At 53.9% G+C, this 19,916-nt stretch overlaps 1 protein-coding gene across 2 annotated transcripts; it reads right to left on the reverse strand.

Annotated features, from left to right (window-relative positions):
• Positions 1 to 1,846: 1,846 nt before the first annotated feature.
• Positions 1,847 to 18,456, reverse strand: TMEM130 (transmembrane protein 130). 2 transcript variants are annotated; one of them, XM_036064889.2, is made up of 8 exons: positions 18,224 to 18,456; positions 12,145 to 12,450; positions 10,721 to 10,880; positions 7,537 to 7,703; positions 6,663 to 6,747; positions 5,281 to 5,483; positions 3,592 to 3,704; positions 1,847 to 3,229 (listed from the first exon to the last, which is right to left on the reverse strand). In XM_036064889.2, the coding sequence occupies exons 1-8, from the start codon at positions 18,306 to 18,308 to the stop codon at positions 3,041 to 3,043; spliced, it is 1,308 nt and encodes a 435-aa protein (XP_035920782.1). In that variant the 5' UTR covers positions 18,309 to 18,456; the 3' UTR covers positions 1,847 to 3,040. The 2 variants fall into 2 exon arrangements, with proteins under 2 accessions (XP_035920782.1, XP_035920783.1); XM_036064890.2 differs by having other exon boundaries at positions 1,847 to 3,193; positions 18,224 to 18,454.
• Positions 18,457 to 19,916: the final 1,460 nt, after the last annotated feature.

Below are 19,916 nucleotides of genomic sequence, written 5' to 3' on the forward strand. Positions count from 1 at the left end.
CTAATCCAATCTGTGTCCTTCGAAGAAATTAGGACACAGACACATGCACAGAGGACAGGGGGACAGAGGGGAACAGCCATCTACATGCAGAGGGCCCTCAGGAGACACCATACCTTGATCTCTGACTTCCAGCCTCCAGGACTATGAGAAAATAAATGTCTGTTGTTGAAGCCACCCGGCCGTGGTGCTTCTTGTGGTGGCCACACAGGGCAACCTGGGAGAATCCGTTCTGCGCCTCCCAGCCTCTGGTGGTACCAGCAACCCTTGGTGCTCACATCATCCAGTGTCTGCCCCCCATTGCATGGCTGTCTGCCCTGTGTGTCTGTCTGCATCTTTCCTCTTTTTATAAGGGCACAGGTCATCGGGTTTAGGGTACACCTTATCTCAGCAAGACCTCATCTTAATTTGATCACATCTGCAAAGACCCTATTTCCGTATCAGGGCACATTCACGGGTCTGGGTGGACGTGAATTTGGGGGAGTCACTATTCAACTCAGTACAGGTGTGTTCATCTACATTTCCTTGGAAACCCACTTTAATCCCATCAGGCTCAAATGCTCAGAATCCTTCCAAAAAACAACCCACGCTGTCCAAGATGACAGAGTGGGGGACTCCACTAAGTCCTGGACCAGGCTTCTCAAGGGAAAAATGGCTCTTCTCAAGTCCAGGCAAAAATACATCCAATTGATTCTACCCTTGACCCCTGTGGTCATAGGAACCCACAGCCTCTCATTGGCAATATTTGGATCCCTCCTAGAAGGGCAGGCTGGTGAGAATACCTGCCCCAGCCCCTCATCTATTAGGAACACATTAAAAAGACCTAAAGCAAGAACAGTTCCCCCACCCTGTCAACTTTCTCCAAGGTCTCATTTGATCCTCTAACCAGTTATCCGAGGCACAAGGGTCCCCTGCAACACTCAGGTGCCTTCTTGCCCCAAACCCTGACACACTGATCCCTGGCTGGGGGTGGGGGTGGGGGGTCAGTGGACAGGTGGGTGTGGCAGCATCCGCCCCACATGCTGATGCTGAAGTCTGAGAAAGTGCCCCAAATGCCTTGGCTCCTGAAAAGTGGGGCTTCCCAGAGTGGTACAGCCAAGGTGGGGTTGGGGTCCATTCCCCACCACGCTCCGGCTTGAGGCTTGGGGCACACCGGCTAGCTGGGTTGGGTGGTGAGGGTGGCAGGAGAGCAGAGGTAATTAAGAAAAAAGCCCAGATCTGTTATAGAAGAAAAGCTTAGGAAGGAAGCCGACTCAGAGGCATGTAACTCAAAGTGTGGTCCTCGGACCAGGAGCATCAGCGGCATCTCGAATCTTGTTAGAAACCCAGATTCCCAGGCCCCACTCCCGACCTCCTGAATCGAAGTATGTGGCTTGGCAAGACCTCTGGTGATTCTCAGGCACATCCAAGTTCAAGTGAGACCAGAGGTGCTCACCCTTGATGGTGCACCAGGACTCCTGTGGGCCTTCAGGGACCCAGGTGGCTGCCCCCTCAGCAGGTGCAGATTCAGGTGTGGGTAGGGCCCCTGGATCTGCATTTCCAAGTTCCCTGAATGTAGCCTTCCTCCCAGCTCTGATCTAGCGTCTGCCCGGGGAGCCACAGAATTGGCTACATGTTAGAGTCATGGGGGGACACCTGGACCCACCTCCAAGAGACCCCCCCCCTTCCGAGTCTGGTCCGTCTGCAATGCAGCCTGAGTGGACGTTTAAGGAGCGCTGGTCCAAAAGACCTACTGGGACCCAACACCCCAGACAGCAGCTCCATCCACACTTGCCAGAGAACACAGCAGGGATGCCCGTTCCCCCCCCACCCCATGCACAGAAAAGAAAGAGACTCCGGCCCCCTGGCATCTGCTTGGCTATTTTGAGAGCACACAAGCTTTATTCAGCAGTAATGGCAGTATTTCATGAGAATGAGCTGCACGACAGCGGGAATGCTGTTGTCTGCACAAAGTCTGAGAGCAAAGATTACGGCAACAGAGCTTTGCCCCCACAGCCCTGCCCCCTCCCCCCCAAACAGGCCCCCTTGGCTCCTCACGCTCCTGCACGGCTGTGCGGGGGGGGGGGGGCTCACTGTGGTCTCTCTCTGCACCTGGACCGCCCTCTCCACCAGCTCTGCCTCCCCTGGGCCACTGGGCTCCCCCCCGCCCCGAGGGCTCCCTCCAGACCTGCCTCCTTCTCCAGGCCATGCGGAGGGGCAAGAACACCATCCCCCACAGTGAACCCAATTCCCCACTGGCTCGCTCCTCCTTTTCCTCAGTGGAAGTTAACAGGGTCTCAGGACAAGAAGGCGCTCTTCATGAAGCCCTCTGCACCCACAAAGTGTTAGCCCTGCCCCCACCCACCCCCCAGCAAGCAGGCAGGAAACAGAGTGTCCTTAGAATGGACCCCAGGAGCCACGGGGACTGGTGCACAAAGGGGAGGGCCAGGCCCAGGAGCTGCGGGGGGCCAAGTGGAGTAAGTCCCATGTCCTTTTAGTTCTAATTCAGGACCCAGCAACCAACGTAACTGATACAGAGGACATCGTCGGAGACGCCTGTGGGACACGTGTGATGTATGTATCTGCGTGTGTGCGTGCGTGTGCTTGTCTCTGTATGCGTGACCTTTTGTGATGTAGCCTTAACCATTGGTGACCTTCCTCCCGGTTCTCTGACCTAGGCAGGGCCACCTGGGGGAGGGAAGCTCAGACCCCAGACGGACGGCAGAAGTGCCAATATGGGAAGAATGGGTGCGGGGCAGCCAGGCAGCCCTGGGAGAGAGGAGGGACCCCGCTGAGTGTCGGGGCCCTGCCTGGGGCTCTTCAAAGGCAAGGGGTGGGGTAGGGGGACTGAGAGGGGCTTGCAGCAGGGGCTGGACTGCACAGGTGGACAGATGGGGGGGTGTGGGGCTGAGGGGGGCTTGTGGCGCAGTTGGAAGTACGGATGGATGGCCGGCAGGGTGGGCAGCCCCGCACCCGCACGCCCCTCCTGCTCGGCGGCTCGCGCCGCCCTGTCCAGAGCGCCCAGCTGGCGGTCAGTTAACGCTGACACGGGATTGGGGGGCGCTCACACGGTGTACGTTTTGACGGATTTGTAGAGGGGCGGCAGCAACCCGCGGTTGTCGCGGACAACTTCCAGGTACTCCGAGGGAGTGTCCAGCAAGACGGGCCCACAGCACATGTGGTGACAGCACCGGGCCCCGGCGGGCGGCTCGGGGTTCTTGTCAGACATGGGGGAAAAGTCAAAATCAGCCACCTATGGTGAACGAAACCCCACGGGTCAATCACCCGCCTGCCAGACCCCTGCTAGGTGGCCTTATGAGCTCAGCTGCCTGGCGGCTCACGGTGCTGCCCCACGCCCTTGGCTTTTCTGCTCCCAGGCCCTACCTCCTTCAGTTGCCCCCCCCCACCCCAGCACCGGGCACAGCTTCTCGTTAAGGGGTGAGCGCAGCAGGGAGTCAGATGGGAAGAGGCCAGCTCAACGTGGTCCGTCTATGAATGCGTCTTGGGCACGTCGCCCCCAGCCCTAGGACCTCGCTCTGACATCCAGGCCCCCGCCAGGCCCCTCTTCTCCAGTCAGGGCTCCGTGATCCAGCCCCCACCCTCCTGAACACCCACCTCTACCATGTCCTTCTGGTGAGCGGCATTCCGGAGGGTCATGTACATGATGAAGGCCAGCATCATGGTGATCAGCGTGGCACACGGGAAAGCAAAGACAGCCGGCTGGATGCCTGGGAGTGAGACACGGTGAAGTCACGGGTCTGGGGAGTTGGTGGTGAAGGCCAGCTCTCAGACCGCAGTGGGGGACAGCTGAGTCAAACCCCACAAGGGCTATCATTTCCTTAGGTACCTGCATCCCAACGAGGCAACCCCAACAGGCCAATCTAGGAGTCTACAAACGCCAAGTAGGGGTGTGTTAGGGTTTTAAAATATGTCCCCATGTTACTTGATGGTCTCTTTCAAGAGGTGCAGCTAAATCCCCCACCCCGAGTGTGGGCTGGATTTAATGACTCGCCCTAATGAATAGCACAGGACGGGAGCCACGACCAGGCCATCAAAGAAATCACAGCTCCCTCCCCACTCTCTCTTGGGTGACTTGTGCTGGAGATGGGAAGCCATGTTGTGAGGACACAACACAGCCTGTGACCTGTCGTAGCTGTCTGCGCGCCACCAGCTCTAGGCTCCCTGAGCCCCTGAGCCAGGAAGCTGCGTGGCGGCACAGGGAGAACCCAAGGTCTGCAGTTAGGCGGTCCTGGGTTCGAACCCGGCTCTGACCATGCTCCCTGATGCTGATGCTGACCCACAAGGCTGCTTCAGGGATGCCACGAGGGGAGGGGTGTGAATGTGCCAGGCGCACGGCAGGTGATCGGCAAGTGTGGGTCCCCCTCCCCCCTCCCTCACCCTGCCCCTGGTGTAGACACCACTGTGTGCCGTGAGGTTCTGCTTCCCAGGAAAAGTCAGCACTGATTACCTGGAATGCTGTGTCCTCTGCAGGATTCAGGGGGTCCCGAGGCACTCAGTGCCCAGGAGAGGCTGGGGGAGGCAGGGCCCCAGACCCCCGTGGGGCCCACAAGGCCAGCCAGGGCCCAGAGCACAGCGTCTGCCCAATGGCTCAGAAAGGGACTGGGGAGACCGGGGCAGCAGTGCACTTGTGGGTCCAACCCTGGGGACAAGTGCAGGGACCTGGCTGGGCACCTGAAAGACCATCCCTTAGGGTTCTCCTCTATGTAAGGAAGTGCTTTTCTGGGGTCACAGGAGAGAGCCCCCCCAGAAAAGAAGGGTAGAACTTCACGCCATCATCAGCTAGCCAGCGGCCAGGCCTGACGGTGACTCAGGGAAGGACGTTCCGGGGACGGTGGCCAGGGGTCCTGACAGATGACAGGAACCCCACTTCACACTTTCTGAGCAGCGCCCGCTCCCTGGGGGCTGGTTTTAGTGGTGACATCAGTGCCAGGATCGGGGTGATGGCAGAGGAGGGCATGGTGATTGTGGGGGGCCCAGCGGGGGAGTGCTCACAACGGGGACAGTGCGGCACTGGTGATACGTGGGAAGGACACCGGGACAGTGACGGTGGCAGTGAGCGAGAGCTCAAGCCGTCTTGCTGCTGGGCGGCACGGGATCGATGGCCCAGGTCCAGACGGTGCCGGAAGGGCCGCGGGGAGTGTGCGTGGTGCTGGCGTTGGGGGGTGGTAGAACCGAGGGGTGCTAGGGCTGGCGGGGGAGGTCTGGGCACACAGTCAACCGTGTTGGCTGGGCCAGTAGGTTTGGTGACGATTCTCGTGTTGGCGGAAGCGCGGGGTCACTTACTGGAGGGCCACACCTGGATCCTATGGTACTGGTGCGTCTTACTGATGACGTTCTCAGCCCGGATGCTGAAGCAGTAGTCCCCGGGATCCCTGAAGGTGTGGGTCAGGTTGTAGGCCGTGCTGGCCACCGACACGGGCTGGCATTCTCCTTCCTCCAGCGGCAGGCACTCGGGCTTGAGACGCCAGCACACGGTCAGAGGGGGGCTGCCGGGAAGTGGGGGTGGGTTTTCAGCAATGGCCCAGCAAGGAGTGTGAGCACAGACCAAGGCTGAGAAGGGCCAGACAGCCGTGAACCCAGCTGTCCTGGCCTCTGCTTCACCCCCTCCAGACCCAGGGAACACAATGGTAAATAAGAGATGCCCCCCCAGACCCCAAGGGGGTGCCAGGCTAGTGAGGCAAACAGGGATAGGCACAGAGTGCTGGACGAGGCAGGACGAGTGCTCCGGTGACACACGGGGAGTGCTGTGGAGGCAGAGGGGACAGGTGGGTGCATTCTTAATGAGGAAGTCAGGGAAGGCTTTTCGGAGGAGGTGGCATTTGAATAGGATCTGAAAGGATAAGTAGACTTTTGACAGGCTGGGAGGGGCGAGGGCGTTCCGGGTTACCCACCTGCCATAGCACAGGCTCAGAAGCTGGAAAACACAGGTCCGTCTCAGCAATGCGGAGCAGGCAACCCCAGGCCCGAGGAAAACACACACTCCTGCCACCTCAGCCATCGGGTCTGCCAAGCCCACTCTTCAAGTGCTAAGCACCTGCCCCCAAAGCTCCCCGAGAGCTTCAGAAACCTCCTCCAGCCCCATGGCTCATCTTCGTCTTTTCTTGGCCGCTTTGCTTGCTCCCCATCGAGCCTTGCTTCCCTGCCGTGGCCCTGTGTTGAGTGGTGGGGCCGGTCCTCCCCACCCAAGTCCCTGCAAGGCTGAGCCTGGACCACCGACCTCTGCGGCCCCTGAAGGGCTGAGCCTGGACCACCGACCTCTGCGGCTCCGTTCACCCTGGTGCGGAGAACATGCCCGGCTTCTCGGTCGCTTACTACATACTCAGCCTAATGTTGTTCTTGCCAAGAGGTGGGCCGGTTCCTACCCAAGACGGTTTGCTTTCTGGGGGCTGCGCAGAGAGCTTTTCACCTGACTGGTTCCTCACCTGCCTTTGCCTTGACGCCCACACTGCAGACAGCTCCAAAAGGCCCATGCTCTCTCCCCTGGACCTCGAGTATGGAGCCGTGCCCACAACTCTCCCGTGGTTGCCAGGCAAGGTGGCAGAAGCTTCCACTGGCCCCCAGACTTGGGGCCCCGCAGGGGATGGAACTCTTAGGCTCAGGATCATCCATGGGAGAGTGTTGGCGGGGCAACGAGTCACCGACTATGCACCCTGGGGTTCACTCACCTCCCCAGGAAGTTCAAGGTCACTGTCATCTTTTGGAAGGTCTGAATTAGGGTGGGCCCCAAGACCTGGATGCCTCGAAGGGTCTCTGAAAGGCAGAGAGGGCCCCATTAGACCTGGTGGCTGAGGACAGCGGTCTCAGAGCTCCTAGGGCTCGGGGCTGTGTGACCACCAGCCCGTCAGGCTCTCTCCCGAGGTGGGGGTCGCAGGTCCATCCAGGGCATGCCTGGGTCCCGCCCCCCCCAACCCGACAGCAGCAGGTGCCGGAGCCGCTCAGAGTGAGGATGCTGGACGAAGCGGAAGCAGGCGGGGCTCTGGTAACATGGACGGAGGGCTAGCTCCGGAGAACCCCCCCTCCCCCACCACCTGTGCAATGTGGGGTAAGCGCCACCCCATCCGCACGCACGCAGCACAACTCAGAAATCTGCCGCAGCTGCCCAAGCACCCACTCTGGCCAGAGTCAAGGGGAGGCAGGTTTGGGTGTTTCTTCTCTACAGGAGGCCAAGGCTGTCCTAGCCCCAACAGGCCAGTCCTCGACAGGACGCCAACGTGGCCCGAGAACAAAGAGCCATGTGGACCCACCAGCCAACAGCAGTGTCTGGCCACAGGCTCGGGCTCTGGGAGCGGGCGGCCCTGGGTTCAAATCCAGCTCTGCCACTTGGTGGCCATGTGACCTCTGCCATGGCCCCCAGTGCCCTCTCAGAACTCTGCTCAGAGGGCTGCCCAGGGGATGACAAGAGAGGATGTGCATCCAAGCTCAGCCCAGTGCCCAACTGGAGCCACTCTGATCTTCATGGGCTCCAACCTGGGAAAGAGTTCTGCCCAGGGCTCCCCAAGGGGCCAAACGTTCGACCTGCACCAACCCCCGGAGACCCACCCTGCAGCTTCAGCGAGGCAGAGAAGTCGCCTGTCTTCTGCATAATGCCCTTCCCAGCGTTCTGCGTTGCCTGTTCCCACTCGGCCACCACCTTGAGCTTCACGGTGAAGGTTCCAATGATGGAATAGTTGTAATAGACCATAGCATCTTCCGTCACCATCTGGGTGCTGTAAGGTGACAGGAGGGAGATGACAGAAGTGACTCATGTGGCCTCTTAGAGTCAGGGGTGTCCATGGAGTGACAAGCTTGGCTACCAATGCCTTGTGAGCAAACCGGGCATCATCACAGCAGCCCCCCGAGCTGGCCGGGATGCAAGGTCAGCCATGCTTGGGTGAACTGGCTGCTGGTCATCTTTGTGCTTGTAAGTGACAGGTGGGAGAACTCCTAGCAACAAAGTGCCTGTCACCTGCCAGGAAGTGCTCTGCCCCCTTCCACCAGGAATCTAAAAGAGGCCCTGCATTAGAGACAAGGACAATCCTGGGAGGGAAAAAATATACACTTTGGAGTTAAGACATACTTGGCTTTGAATCTCAGTTCTAGATTTCCTATCTATATAGCTCTAAGTCTTACTTTTTTCATCTGTAAAACAGAATAATATCTCTATCACAGGTTATTAATATCATGCTTTTTCCTGCAATTACGTGAATTACTTCGAAAGGAAGTCTAATAACAATAAAGAAAATCTTTGTTGATTTCTCAATGCTCTTTACATATGAAGTTTAACAAACCTTTGCCTATTAAATATCTTCCAAATATTTTCTAAACCCAGTTTAACGTTTGTCTTTTGGTTTGATTTACTTCTTTTTTTGGTTTACTTCTTTCATACCCAGATTTTAAATTTCATGAGCCAAATCTAGCATTTTTTTCCTTTATAGTTTCTGCCTCTGTTTCTCTATTCTTAGAAATGCTTTCCTCACTGCCAAATTATCCAATGGCAGGGGATCATCTACATTTCAATCTAGTCCTGGTTCATTATGTTTAATTTTTCAATCTATCTAGAATCGCTTTTGTTAAGGATCAGATTGTTTTTCTTCTAAATAGTTAACCAATTGCCTGAGTGCCATTTATTAAATAATCTATCTTTACTCACTGGCTAGAAATACCACTGTTACCATATACTAGGTATGTATAAGCTCAGGTTTGTGTCTGCCTTTTCTATTCTGTTCTGTTGTGCAGCCTTTTGTTGCTGCAAATTATTTGTGACTTCTTTTTAAGATTTTACTTTTAAGTAATCTCTACACCCAATATGGAGCTCGAACTCACAACCCTGAGGTCAAGAGTTGCATGCTCTACCGACTGAGCCAGGCAGGCGCCCCTATTTGTAGCTTTGAAAATACATTTATGTATGCATTTCTAGTTCTTCTCCTCATCCCCGCTCATTGTCATCCTGTTTTTCTGATCTTTTTTCCTTCTGACAATATTGAGACATTCTCTCTTCATTTTTTAAGTCTTTTTAAGGTTCTAGGTACAATTTGCAGTTTTATTCACATAAATCCTACCGTTTGGGGCTAAGTTTATTCTCTCCGTTTTTATGGTTTATAACTATTGTAAAAGATTTTTTTTCTATTACCATTATATGGAAAGGCTATGAATCTTTGTTTTGTAACCGGCCATATCACTGAAATCTCTTTTTAGTTCTAAGATTTTTCAGTTGAGTCTCTTGTGTTTCTCAGGTCGTCTATATGTGTGATGATTTTTGTCTTCCTCCTTTACAGTATTTATATTTCTTTTTCTTGTCTTATTTCATGGGGTAGTCAAAAATGTTCTATTTTGGTAAAAATAGTGAATAATGTATTTAATGTGAAAAGAAATGCCCCTAATTAGTATAGAGACTGTCCCCTGGTTTGAGACAGATGTTCCAGATGTTCTTTAGGTTATAAAACCACATGTATGTTTATAATGACATATATTTTTATACATGTATATATGCATATATGCATTCATGCATGTGTATATATGTGTATATTATGTGCAACTTAAACACCAAATTTAGATGAACTGTAGAATCTTTGTCACAATCCAAAATTATACTTAATGGAATATTTATTGGACTTGCATCAAGCTTACGGGATAACTGGAGAGAAATGGACATCTTTACAATTTTAAGGTTCACCAGCCTGGACATGGTGTACAGAACACATTCTACTCAAATCTTTAATACCTCTTAGTTGGGGCACCTGGGTGGCTCAGTCTATTAAGTGTCTGCCTTCAGCTCAGGTCATGATCTCAGGGTCCTGAGATCAAGCCCCACGTTGGGCTCTCTGCTCAGCAGAGAGTCTGCTTCTCCCTCTCACTCTCACTCTGGGGTCTCTCTCTCAAATAAATAATACAATTTTTAAAAAAAATCTTTGATACCTCTTAGTAGCTCTAGTTTTCTTCACACAGGATCTTGCCCATTTCCAGGTAAGTGTGTTCCTATGTTTATGTACTATTTTTGCTATAATTAGGAGTTCCCACTTTGTTTTCTAACTTATTACTATACATAAGAAAGCACGTTGAGCCTTTAAGTCCCATGGGGGTGAGGAGTGATGCAAGAGAAGGATTACTAAACTTTTGATGAACTTGGAAAGTTGGTCTGTGTTTCTCTGCAAGCCTGAGAAATGTCTTAAGGAATGCCAACAAATGGAAGGTGGAAGCATATGGGATAGAGTAGGAAGGACCATCAGCCAGGGACTTGAAGGGACCCAAATGGAGTGAGGGGTCTCCGCAGAGCACCACCCTCACAGGAGCTCGGGGTGTCTGTGGGCTGCCTGGGCTCAGTGCCTGACCCCCACTTCCTGACCTGCCTCCTCCAGCCTGGCTTGTTTGGAGAGGAGAAGTCAGGAGAAATGAGGCCAGAACACCTGAGTTCTACCATAGGAGTATACTTGCATGTGCCATCAGCCAGGTAGGTCCTTCCAGAGTCAAATGGAGAAAAATCCTACTTTGACCTTTATTAAAGGGATGTTTGGGGCACCAATGACCTCCTGTACAAGGTTGTAGGCACCTCAAAGGCAGGTCCCACGACTGGTTCACCACTGGTCCCCACATACCCCACACTGGACACAGAGCAGGAGTGGCAGGAAGGCTTAGAGGGAGAGAGCATGAGCAGGTGAGGGTGGGAAAGTACAGAGCACTCTGCGTGGGACGATGGGGCCACCAACCACAGGCCAAAGCTTTGGGGCATCAACGGGGAAAGACGTACCCATCTCCGAAGTCCCAGTTGTAGAGAAATGAGGCCGTCTTGAAGAAGTTGCTCGGGTCGTGGAGGAGGAAGGAAACTTTAAGGACTGTCTTGGTGAGGTAAGAGCTGGGCCAGGGCAGGGAGGTGTTCTGGGTGACAACGAGGTTCCCCACGAGGAGCTCTGGGAGAGAGACCATAGGTGGGTGAGTCCCCCCGAGGGGGCGGGAAGGAGGAGCCAGGGAGTAACCTCACATGCCAGCTGGCAGGACAGCCTCTCCCCACCCCCGAACTTCTGGCTGTCAGAGCTGAGTGGTGGCAGGAGGGGACCTGCAGGTCCCCCACATCATTGCCCCTGCTGCATGGGACACTGGGACACTGGTGAAGACTCACGGCACATAGCACACACATAGCCTCGCTCCTACGCCACTTTCACCAGGATCCCGAACTTTCTGGCACAAAAGATGCCCAGGACCAGGAGGAAATGCATAGGCTTTGAAAGAAATTCTCAGGAGAGATTTCAGATTATTAGATGAGCCTAGAAAAAAATTAGCAGTTCTACTGATCATAGCTCTACATGCAACGTGCTGGGCTGGGTAAGGACCACGTTCTGTGTCTCCTTCTCTAAAAAAAAAAAAAAAAAATTAGGAGCTGATTTTTTTTCACCCCAAAAACAAAGTAAGGTGTGCTCAATAAAGCTCATTTGGAAAAATGCTGAAACATAGGATGAAAAGAAACCGCCTGTCATTCAAACACAGCTATTGTTGATGTTTTGAAGAACTACAAAGCATTTGTGTGTATGTATTTAATAGAAATGGACATTACATATACATACGTATGCATACTAAACACAGTTGAGCAAATTGGTTATAGAAGTTTGTGTTTTGCTTTTTAAAATTTTATAAGCAGGAGTATTCCCCCGGGACAGTACAAACTCTTTGTGAGGGTCATCGTTATTCATCATACAAATTATATCCACATACTTAACCAGTCCTGTTACGGTTGCAAACTTAGCTTGTCTAATATTTTCTTCTGTTGTTATAAACACCACTGCAATGAACATATTTGTGCATAAAACATTACCCAAATGGAAATTTACTTCCTGAAGACAAATTCTTTAACAGATTGTAAACTCCAAGAGAGCAGGGACTTCCTGGAAGGAGAGAGGAGTGTTAGGGTGGGAGGCTGAAGGGACGAGAATGAACAGACCAGAGACTGAAATAGTGCATAACCATTGAAACATTATCGATCAGCTCCTCTCCAGAGGGTTGTTAATTTATACCCCCAGTAGCAACATGTGCTTTACGTGTCCATTCCAGCACAATGCTGACCAGCATTGGGTAGTAACCATTTTCTGATCCTTTGTTTATACGATTACTAACCAGGCTGGATGGTTTTCTCTGCAGCAAGAGTCTGAAGGCCAATTAGCAAACAGAAAAGGTCCTCACCTGTGATGGGGAGGACAAGGAGGCTCCTCGCCACAGGCTGGCACGTCCAGCAGTCGGCAGCGGTGACCCAGACGGAGACCGGGAAGTCCCCGGGCACGGTCCCCACGGCGCGGATGGTGGAGCTGAAAGCCTCATCAGTCTTCCCTGTGAGCAGCAGTGGGGTATGGATCCAGTGGAAGTGGTAGAGGCGGGTGCTGGTGGGCAGGACCAGGCTGCCATTGTCACTGGCCACCAGGCTGGCTGTGATGGTCACCTCTGCCCCCGTGGTGGCAGGGCCATCGGTGGTGAGGTGGAGTTCATACAGCCCTGGGGGCCCAGAGACAAAATACTGTATTTCAGGAGAGGTGTGGTAAGGAACCCACTGTCACCCTCTGGGATGGCTTCTATTATTCTATTTTATAAGCGGAGAAACTGAGGCCCCGGCAGCTCAAGTGACTAGCTGATTGTAAGCTGGGACTCGAACCCAGGCCCAACAGAGTCCAGAGATTTTCTTTTTAGGCCAGCCAAGCAGGGCCTTCCAGAGCACAGGCCTGACCTGGCCAGACTTATTTCTTAGCTATGAAAATGACTGCCAACGTATGTCATAGGAGGGACCACCTCGGCTGCTACCCCGAAAAAAAAAAATGTCCTCTTATCACCTGTTCCTTCAGACTAGTCTTTCCATGGCAAACACAATTCTGATCTGAAACACAAAGCTGAGTCTGGAGCCTCTTAGAGGCCTAATGCCTAGACAGCGATGGAACAAGCCTCGGGCAAAGGTCCACTCTGATGCAAGCCAAGTCTTCTTCTACGCTGCCCAACACAGCTGTCACTGGCCACGGCCACGGCCACGGCCACGGCCACGGCCACGCATGGCTGTGTAAGTTTCAGTTAAAATGAAACAAAATTTAAAACCCACTTTCTTAGCCACAGTAGCTGCATTTCTTTTTTTTTTTTTTTTTAAGATTTTATTTATTTATTTGAGAGCGAGAGCGCTGGAGAGAGCACGGGTGCGGGGGGGGCGTAGGGGCAAAGGGAGAAGGGGAAGCAGACTCCCCACAGAGCAGGGAGCCCGATGAGGGGCTCGATCCCAGGACCCCGAGATGATGACCTGAGCTGAAGGCAGGTGCTTAACAGACTGAGCCACCCAGGCGCCCTGTGTAAGCTGCATTTCAAGCACTCAATAGCAAAGATACAGAATATCTTCATTATCACAGGAGGTCCCACTGGACGGCACTGCTCACTGCTCTTAAATGACCTCTGTGATTCCTGCTGGGGCCAACGCTGGAACTCTAGCTGGTCGACTCCTCAGGGAACTTGAACTGAAATATGGGGGATGCAGCTCTTACAGGGAACCTGGGAATCAGTCTTGGAGGATCCTAACAGAGAACAGGGCCTTGAGCGTATGGGATGGAGGCCGGGTCAGAGACCCTTTAAAATAACACTCCCCTCCCGACTGACTACTGCATGGAAGGTAAGACTAACTGTAACCTGAAAATAGAGAAAATAGAGAATTAAAACTTAAACAATTTTATTAAAAATAAAAATAATTAGTAACAACCAGTGTTACCGTATATGGGCATTTCCTACTTTAAAAAAAAAAAAAGTGCTCGTACTTTGGAATTCTATATTCTATTGTTGTTGTTTTCAATTCCATATCACAGGCATTTTCCTAAGTCATTATTCTTCAACTGCTTTACTATGTGCATAATATTTTATCATCTAAACAAAGTAAGATTTTTAAAATAAGGTTTCTTTCCAACATGAAAGTAATACATATGTATTTATAAAGAATATTAGAAATGTCCCATTACCCTACTTCCAAAAAACAGCTGCTGTCCTCATGTCTCTTTTTCATGCATAGCATTTTTTAATTTAGACATAATCACACTCTTCACACAATTTTGAATTATTTTATTTTCACATGACAACATGTCAAAAGCATGTCCGTGGTCGCACTAATGTGATTTTCACTGTTGGTATGATAATCCCTCAAGCAGGTATATCTTTTTTTTCTTTTTTTAAAGATTTTGTTTTTAAGCAATCTCTATACCCAACGTGGGCTCGAACTCACAACCCCGAGATCAGGAGTTGCATCCTCCACTGACTGAGCCAGCTGGGTGCCCCTAATTTTTTTTTCAAGTAAACTCTACCCCCAACGTGGGGCTCAGACTCATGAGATCAAGAGTCGCACGCTCTACCAACTGAGCCAGCCAGGCGCCCCAAGCAGGTATACCTTGATTCCCAGAACCCCTCACTCTTGCCGTGACGATTTTGTTATAATTTGTGTATTTCCTCTTCAGGTGAGATTTCTGAAGGGCTGCAGGTTAGGGAGTGTCCAGCCTACAACAGCATACTACTTCACCAGAAGAGGTGACACAGCAGGAAGGCTGGAGGGGCCCCAAGCCCCTCTCTGCTCATTTCCCTCACTCCCACCCACCTGCTCCCCTGGTTTCGAGTGTCTCCTAAATGCTGGCAGAACCAAGTAACCTAGACCTACTTTCTGGGCTCCAGATCTGCACTGAGCAAAAGAGGAGCTGCTAACCACCTGTAATTACGTTTAAATGAATCAGAGTTAATTACTTAAATTGAACCAACACTAGAAATTCAGTTCAGTTGAGCTAGTCACATTTCAAGTGCTTCATAGCCAGACGTGGTCAGTAGCTACTCTTCAGGGCAGGTATAGAATATTTCCTTCATCATCCAATGTTCTGCTGGACAGTGCTGCTGGTCTAGGGGTCTCCCTTCCCCACACCCACCATTTTCAGCCATCGCTCTCTGTTGGGGCCGGAGGGAGCGGCTGTCCCAGGAATCAATCAATCCCTAGTCCTTTGCCTCCACTCCTCCCATCTGAGCGAGTTTGCTTGCTCTCCATCACTACTAGCATTGCTAAAGGCTAGCATTCAGCTGTTACTACTTCATCCTTGGCCCTGGCCCTCGGCCTGCGGTCCTCCCCTCTCTCAGCACCATCCACCCCTCTGCCCCCACCAACAAGGAGCTTCCTCCACAGCTAATGTGTTCATGGACCAGCCTCAGTGTGGAGTCCGAATTCACATCCACGCCGGGGCTGGCCACTTTAACTCTTGCAGCTCTCTCGACATGTTCTGTCCTTCCTAACCTCAGGGCCTTTGCACATGCTGTCCCCCCCCTGCCTTTCTCTACCTACTCGTCCGTGGATATAACCTCTTCCAGGAAACCTTCCCTGAACCCCTTGCCCCCTCAGTGCTCTCCAAACAGCCTGAGCACACAGTGGTCCCAACCCCACGTTGGCAAGAAGCTTTCTTTGTCTCCTTTGCTGCACCGCAAGCTCCTTGAGGGCAGGGGTCATTGTCGTCTCCCCATGTGCCCAACAAAGTGCTTGGCACATAGTAGGTGTTCAACACTGCTGCTGCCCAAGGCTCCTGGAGAGAAGGGTGTGGCAGAGGGACCAGCCCACCTAGCACTGCCCACTCAGGTGATACTGACTGAGCCCCTTCCTTGTGCCCCACCCCACAAGTGCTGGGGGAACCCAGAAGTGTAGGACATGCCTCCTGCCCTCAGGGAGCTCGCTGGAGACCTGCGGGACTCAGCAAACCTGGGACAGGAGCAAGTGTGTCCTCAACTGTGTCCCATTCGCCTTGTGGCAGTGTTGCCTATCCTCGCTGGGGATTCCTGCTCTACCCTCTCCCTTCGTCCATGTCACACACTCCCTGTTCGGAATCCCCTTCCCCAGAGCCATTATTTTGGAGTGTGAAGTCATTTGGACTGGCACTGACAAAGGGACCTGCAGTGTCTTAATCCCAAAGAGAGAATTCCAGATCCTATGGCAGAAATTTCTGCAAGAAAATACAGTGTGTATTTTACGTTGAGGGACATGAGTCCCCTGAGGTCCCCATGTAACTACCTGGAGTCACCAAGCAAAACTGTACCCACCCCCCTCCCCCGGGCTGAGTTCTATTCTCCCTCCCTTTGGCTGTGAGGCAGCATTTGGCCAGGAAAGAGAGGCCATCCCCTCCCTTCTTCCTCTTGCTCCCTCCCGTCCCCCCAGGCGAGGAGCGTGGGCCAGAGCGAGGCTAGCAGGTGGCAGGGACATTCGGCTGCATGCTAATGGCCATCCAGCATCTGCAGCAAGACTGGAGACAGGCGCATGTCAGCGCTACGCAGATCCGTTGCCAGGGGAATGGACTGGCTGGGAGGAGGGGTGGGGTGGCATGGGGGTGGGGGGGAGGGGCTGTGGCTACAGCTAAGCTACATTGCTGTAGACGCTGGCCCAGCTCCTGGGAGCCCCCACACCTGTCCAGACACAGGGAAGCTCCGAGGGCACTTTTCCTCAAGCTTTTTTTTTTTTTTTTCCCAAGCAGATGTTTCACAGCCCCTGGGTAATGTTGCTCCTCTCTTCCTTAGGGCTCTCAGAAGTGTCCAGGGCATCCAAGCTAAAATGGACCATGAAGGCTTTGCCACGTGTGGCTAAAGGAACCAAGCCCAGATCCTGTTGCCCTACCCATCCAAACCTCTCTTTCCAGGTTTGGGAGCCCAGGGGACATGGCCTTGGAGTACAGAGCAGCAGCTAAGGGAGGGCCTTAGTGGGCTCAACGGGTGCACTGAGTGACCCAGAGCTGAAAGGGTCAAAGCAAAAGGCAAAATGGCAACTGCCACGAAGCCTAGCCCATGGAAGCAACACTCACTCACTAGCAGGCCCCGGGGGCTTCCCCTTGGAGCACATCTTCCCTGACAACACAGCATGTGGGGCCCTGAACATTCTAGAAAATGGCTGAATCGAGTCTTTCACACTGCACATGTGGATAGCCCCAAACACTTCCCAAGGTACCTCCAGAGTCTGAACAACGTAACCTGGAATTAATGAATGGTCCAGTATTTGGACTCTGAGCGTCACGTCTAGTGTGGGAAGCATCGGGTGCACGCTGACCCAGACCCCAGGGAGAATGGAAAGGGCCTCCAAGTCTCTGTTTTTTCCCTGTGTGTGAAGGAGAAGGTATGCTCCCCAACCTCATTCCCAGCTTATCTTGATCATATCTTGAATAAGCCAGGCTGGGAACCAGACATGACTTCCAAAGAATTAATGTACTTTTTTTTCTTTTTTGCAATTTAGGCCACGGTGATCATTTCCAGACACATGTAAACCCAATGGACAAGAGACCCCCATCTCTACATGACATTTCCAGGAGGGAAGCAGGGAATCCTGACCAAGCATAATTCCCACAAAATTCTCCTAATCCATCCCTAAGATTCAGGTTTTTATTTTACCTTTTGGATTCTTTCACAATTTGGCATTAGATCTCTTTCTCTCGCTACCATTCTTTGGGGGGGGGGGTAGGGGCGTAATGAAAAATGTTGACTATTTAACACACGCACACCACCAGAGCTGCCCACGTCCCACCTGTCCCCCAACTCTCCAATCCGGGTCCTTTTGTTGTCGCCAAAATGAGGCAGAAAGGTTGGTGCTGGCCTTCCGGCAGTGGGGAACGGAAGGGAAGTAGGGAGCATAGGAGCACGGCCCGGTGGGGCAGGGGGCGGGGAGGCGGCACCCAGCAGCACCTGTCAGCTAGGGGTCCATTTTGGAAAGACGAAATGGCAGACTGGCCTCTTGGGCTCTAAAATCGCAACCTCCCCGAAGCCAACACAAGCAGGGTGGAAAACCTCTCCGGATAAGACAACGTTTAAAGGCAAAGACGCTGCTCCGCGGGCAACCTGTCCGCGCTCCCTGGGGGGCTGGGGCGTGATGACAGATCCCGCATATTCTCGGTCTCCCCGCATCGTCCTCCCCGCCCCACCCCCCAGCGGCGGCGAGGACCCCAGGCATCCGCATGGGTGCCCCGGCCACCGCGCGCAGTTCCCAGGGCAGGGCCGATCTGGAGGTGGCAGCAGGAACCGAGGAGCGCGGGGAGCCCCCTCGAGTGCCGGGCCGACTCCTGGGGAGAAGGATGCGGGGAGAGAAGAGGGGGCTTCGAGGCGCCGGCTGGCCACGCTCCCCTCCGCCGCGCGCTGCAGAGGCTGCCCGGGAGGAGGGAGGTGCGCGCAGGGCGCACGGCTGGACCGCCCCGAGGCCCCGGGCGCGCTGCGGCTGGAGGGGGGCGGGCGGCCGGCCCGCGTGGCGCCTTACCTGCGGCCACCCTAGCCGGGGCCAAGGGCAGGAGGCAGGCGAGCCAGAGGACGCGGCTGAGGCGCGGCCAGAGGGCCGGGGCCATGGCTGCGCCCGGAGCGGCAGGAGCGCCGAGGGGACGCGGCTGACTCGGCGGCTGCGGCCGCTCCTCGGGGCGCGCGGCGCGGGCTATGCGGGGAGGTGCGGGAGCGGCGCTCGCTCGTCCTCGCCTCGCGACGCTGTGTCGCTGCGCGCCGCCGCCGCCCACAGCCTGCCGCGCCGACCCCGGCCCACGTCAGCCGCGCCGCGCCGCGCCCCCTCCCCGCGTCCCTCCCTCCCCTCGCCGCACCCCTCCTTTCCCCACGAACCCCCGCCTCCCGGAGTCCGCGCTCCTGCAGTCTGCGCCGCCTCCCGCGCCCCCTCCCCTCCCCTCTTCTCTCCTCCCTTTACCCCTCTTCTCCCCGTGATCCTCCCCTCCCGTCCCCTCCCCGGGTCTGCGCTCCGCCTGTCTGCGCCGCCTCCCCGCGTCCGCGCCCGCCGGCTCTGACTCAGCGTCCCCAGAGGCGCGCGCCCCGCTGCAAAGCCGCGCGCAGGCCCCTTTGGGTTCTTCTCCTGTTGCCATTTCCCCTCTTGACGCACACGATTCGGAGATGCGGCTCCTCATTCCCGTGGAGCCCCCGCTGTGTGCCAGGCGCCGGGCAGAGGGACGGCAAACACCCCATATCCCTCCTGAGGGAGGGGCTCAAGCACCTACGCTGAGACTCACGTCATTCCTCAGTTTACCCTCTCGGGTCCCTGCCTTAAAACTGCTCACGCTCACAGTTGGACCCCTGGTGCCATCACTGTCACTGAGGGCTTTGTGAGACTCAGACAACCGCAATGAGGGGTAACCGGGCCCCTCTTGGCCTAGGCAGGCGCTTCCACCCAACGTAATAGAGTGGAGCATGTCTTTCCTTCTAGAAGGTGGCTGTGCCTGTCTGGTCTTCAAGACTGGAAGCTGGCGGCCTGGATCCTTGTCCCACCTCTGCCTTTGCTTAACTCTGTACTTTGGACAAGGGATCCCACCTACAGGGAGGGAAGTTGGATGAACCCCTCAGGCCTGGTGGGCACGGATGGACCATGACTTGAATCCCATATGGGAGTGAAGACAACTACAGGTATGGCCTCTGTCTCTGGGACAGTGGTGGCCTCCACTGAGGATGGGCTCACTGGCCACCCTGCCATCTCACCCTAATGGAGGGGGAACAGATTTGCGTGAGCCCCCCTAGGAAAGTTGAAAGTGCTAGACAGGTGTCACGGCCCCCCCCCCCCCCAGTAGCATCATTCACCATCGTGGGGACAATACCAGGCCTAGGAAGCCGGAGACTGTGGATTCTCCCTGAGAGTTATGTGACCTTGGGAAAGTCACTTTCCTTTTCTTTAAAACGGAAATAGTTCCTGCCCTATGAGACTGTAGCAAGGACAAAATGAGTTAATACATAGAACAGTGCTTTGGACATTGCATTCTATCAGTGTTGGCTGTCATCATTGGAATTGCTTACAGACCTGGGAGAGTTTTGCTTGTCCATCAGGAATTGAGGAGAAAATTGTGGTTGAAAAAAAAAAAGTATGTTAAGGTTATAAGCCGAGTTTCAAATATTTAACTAACATTATTCAAAGGTCTGGTTATTAGTGGCTTTTAAAACAAACTAAATGCAGGGGCACCGGCTAGCTC

This window comes from Halichoerus grypus, chromosome 6 (assembly GCF_964656455.1).
Source record: "Halichoerus grypus chromosome 6, mHalGry1.hap1.1, whole genome shotgun sequence".
In the NCBI taxonomy this organism is placed as follows: Eukaryota; Metazoa; Chordata; class Mammalia; order Carnivora; family Phocidae; genus Halichoerus; species Halichoerus grypus.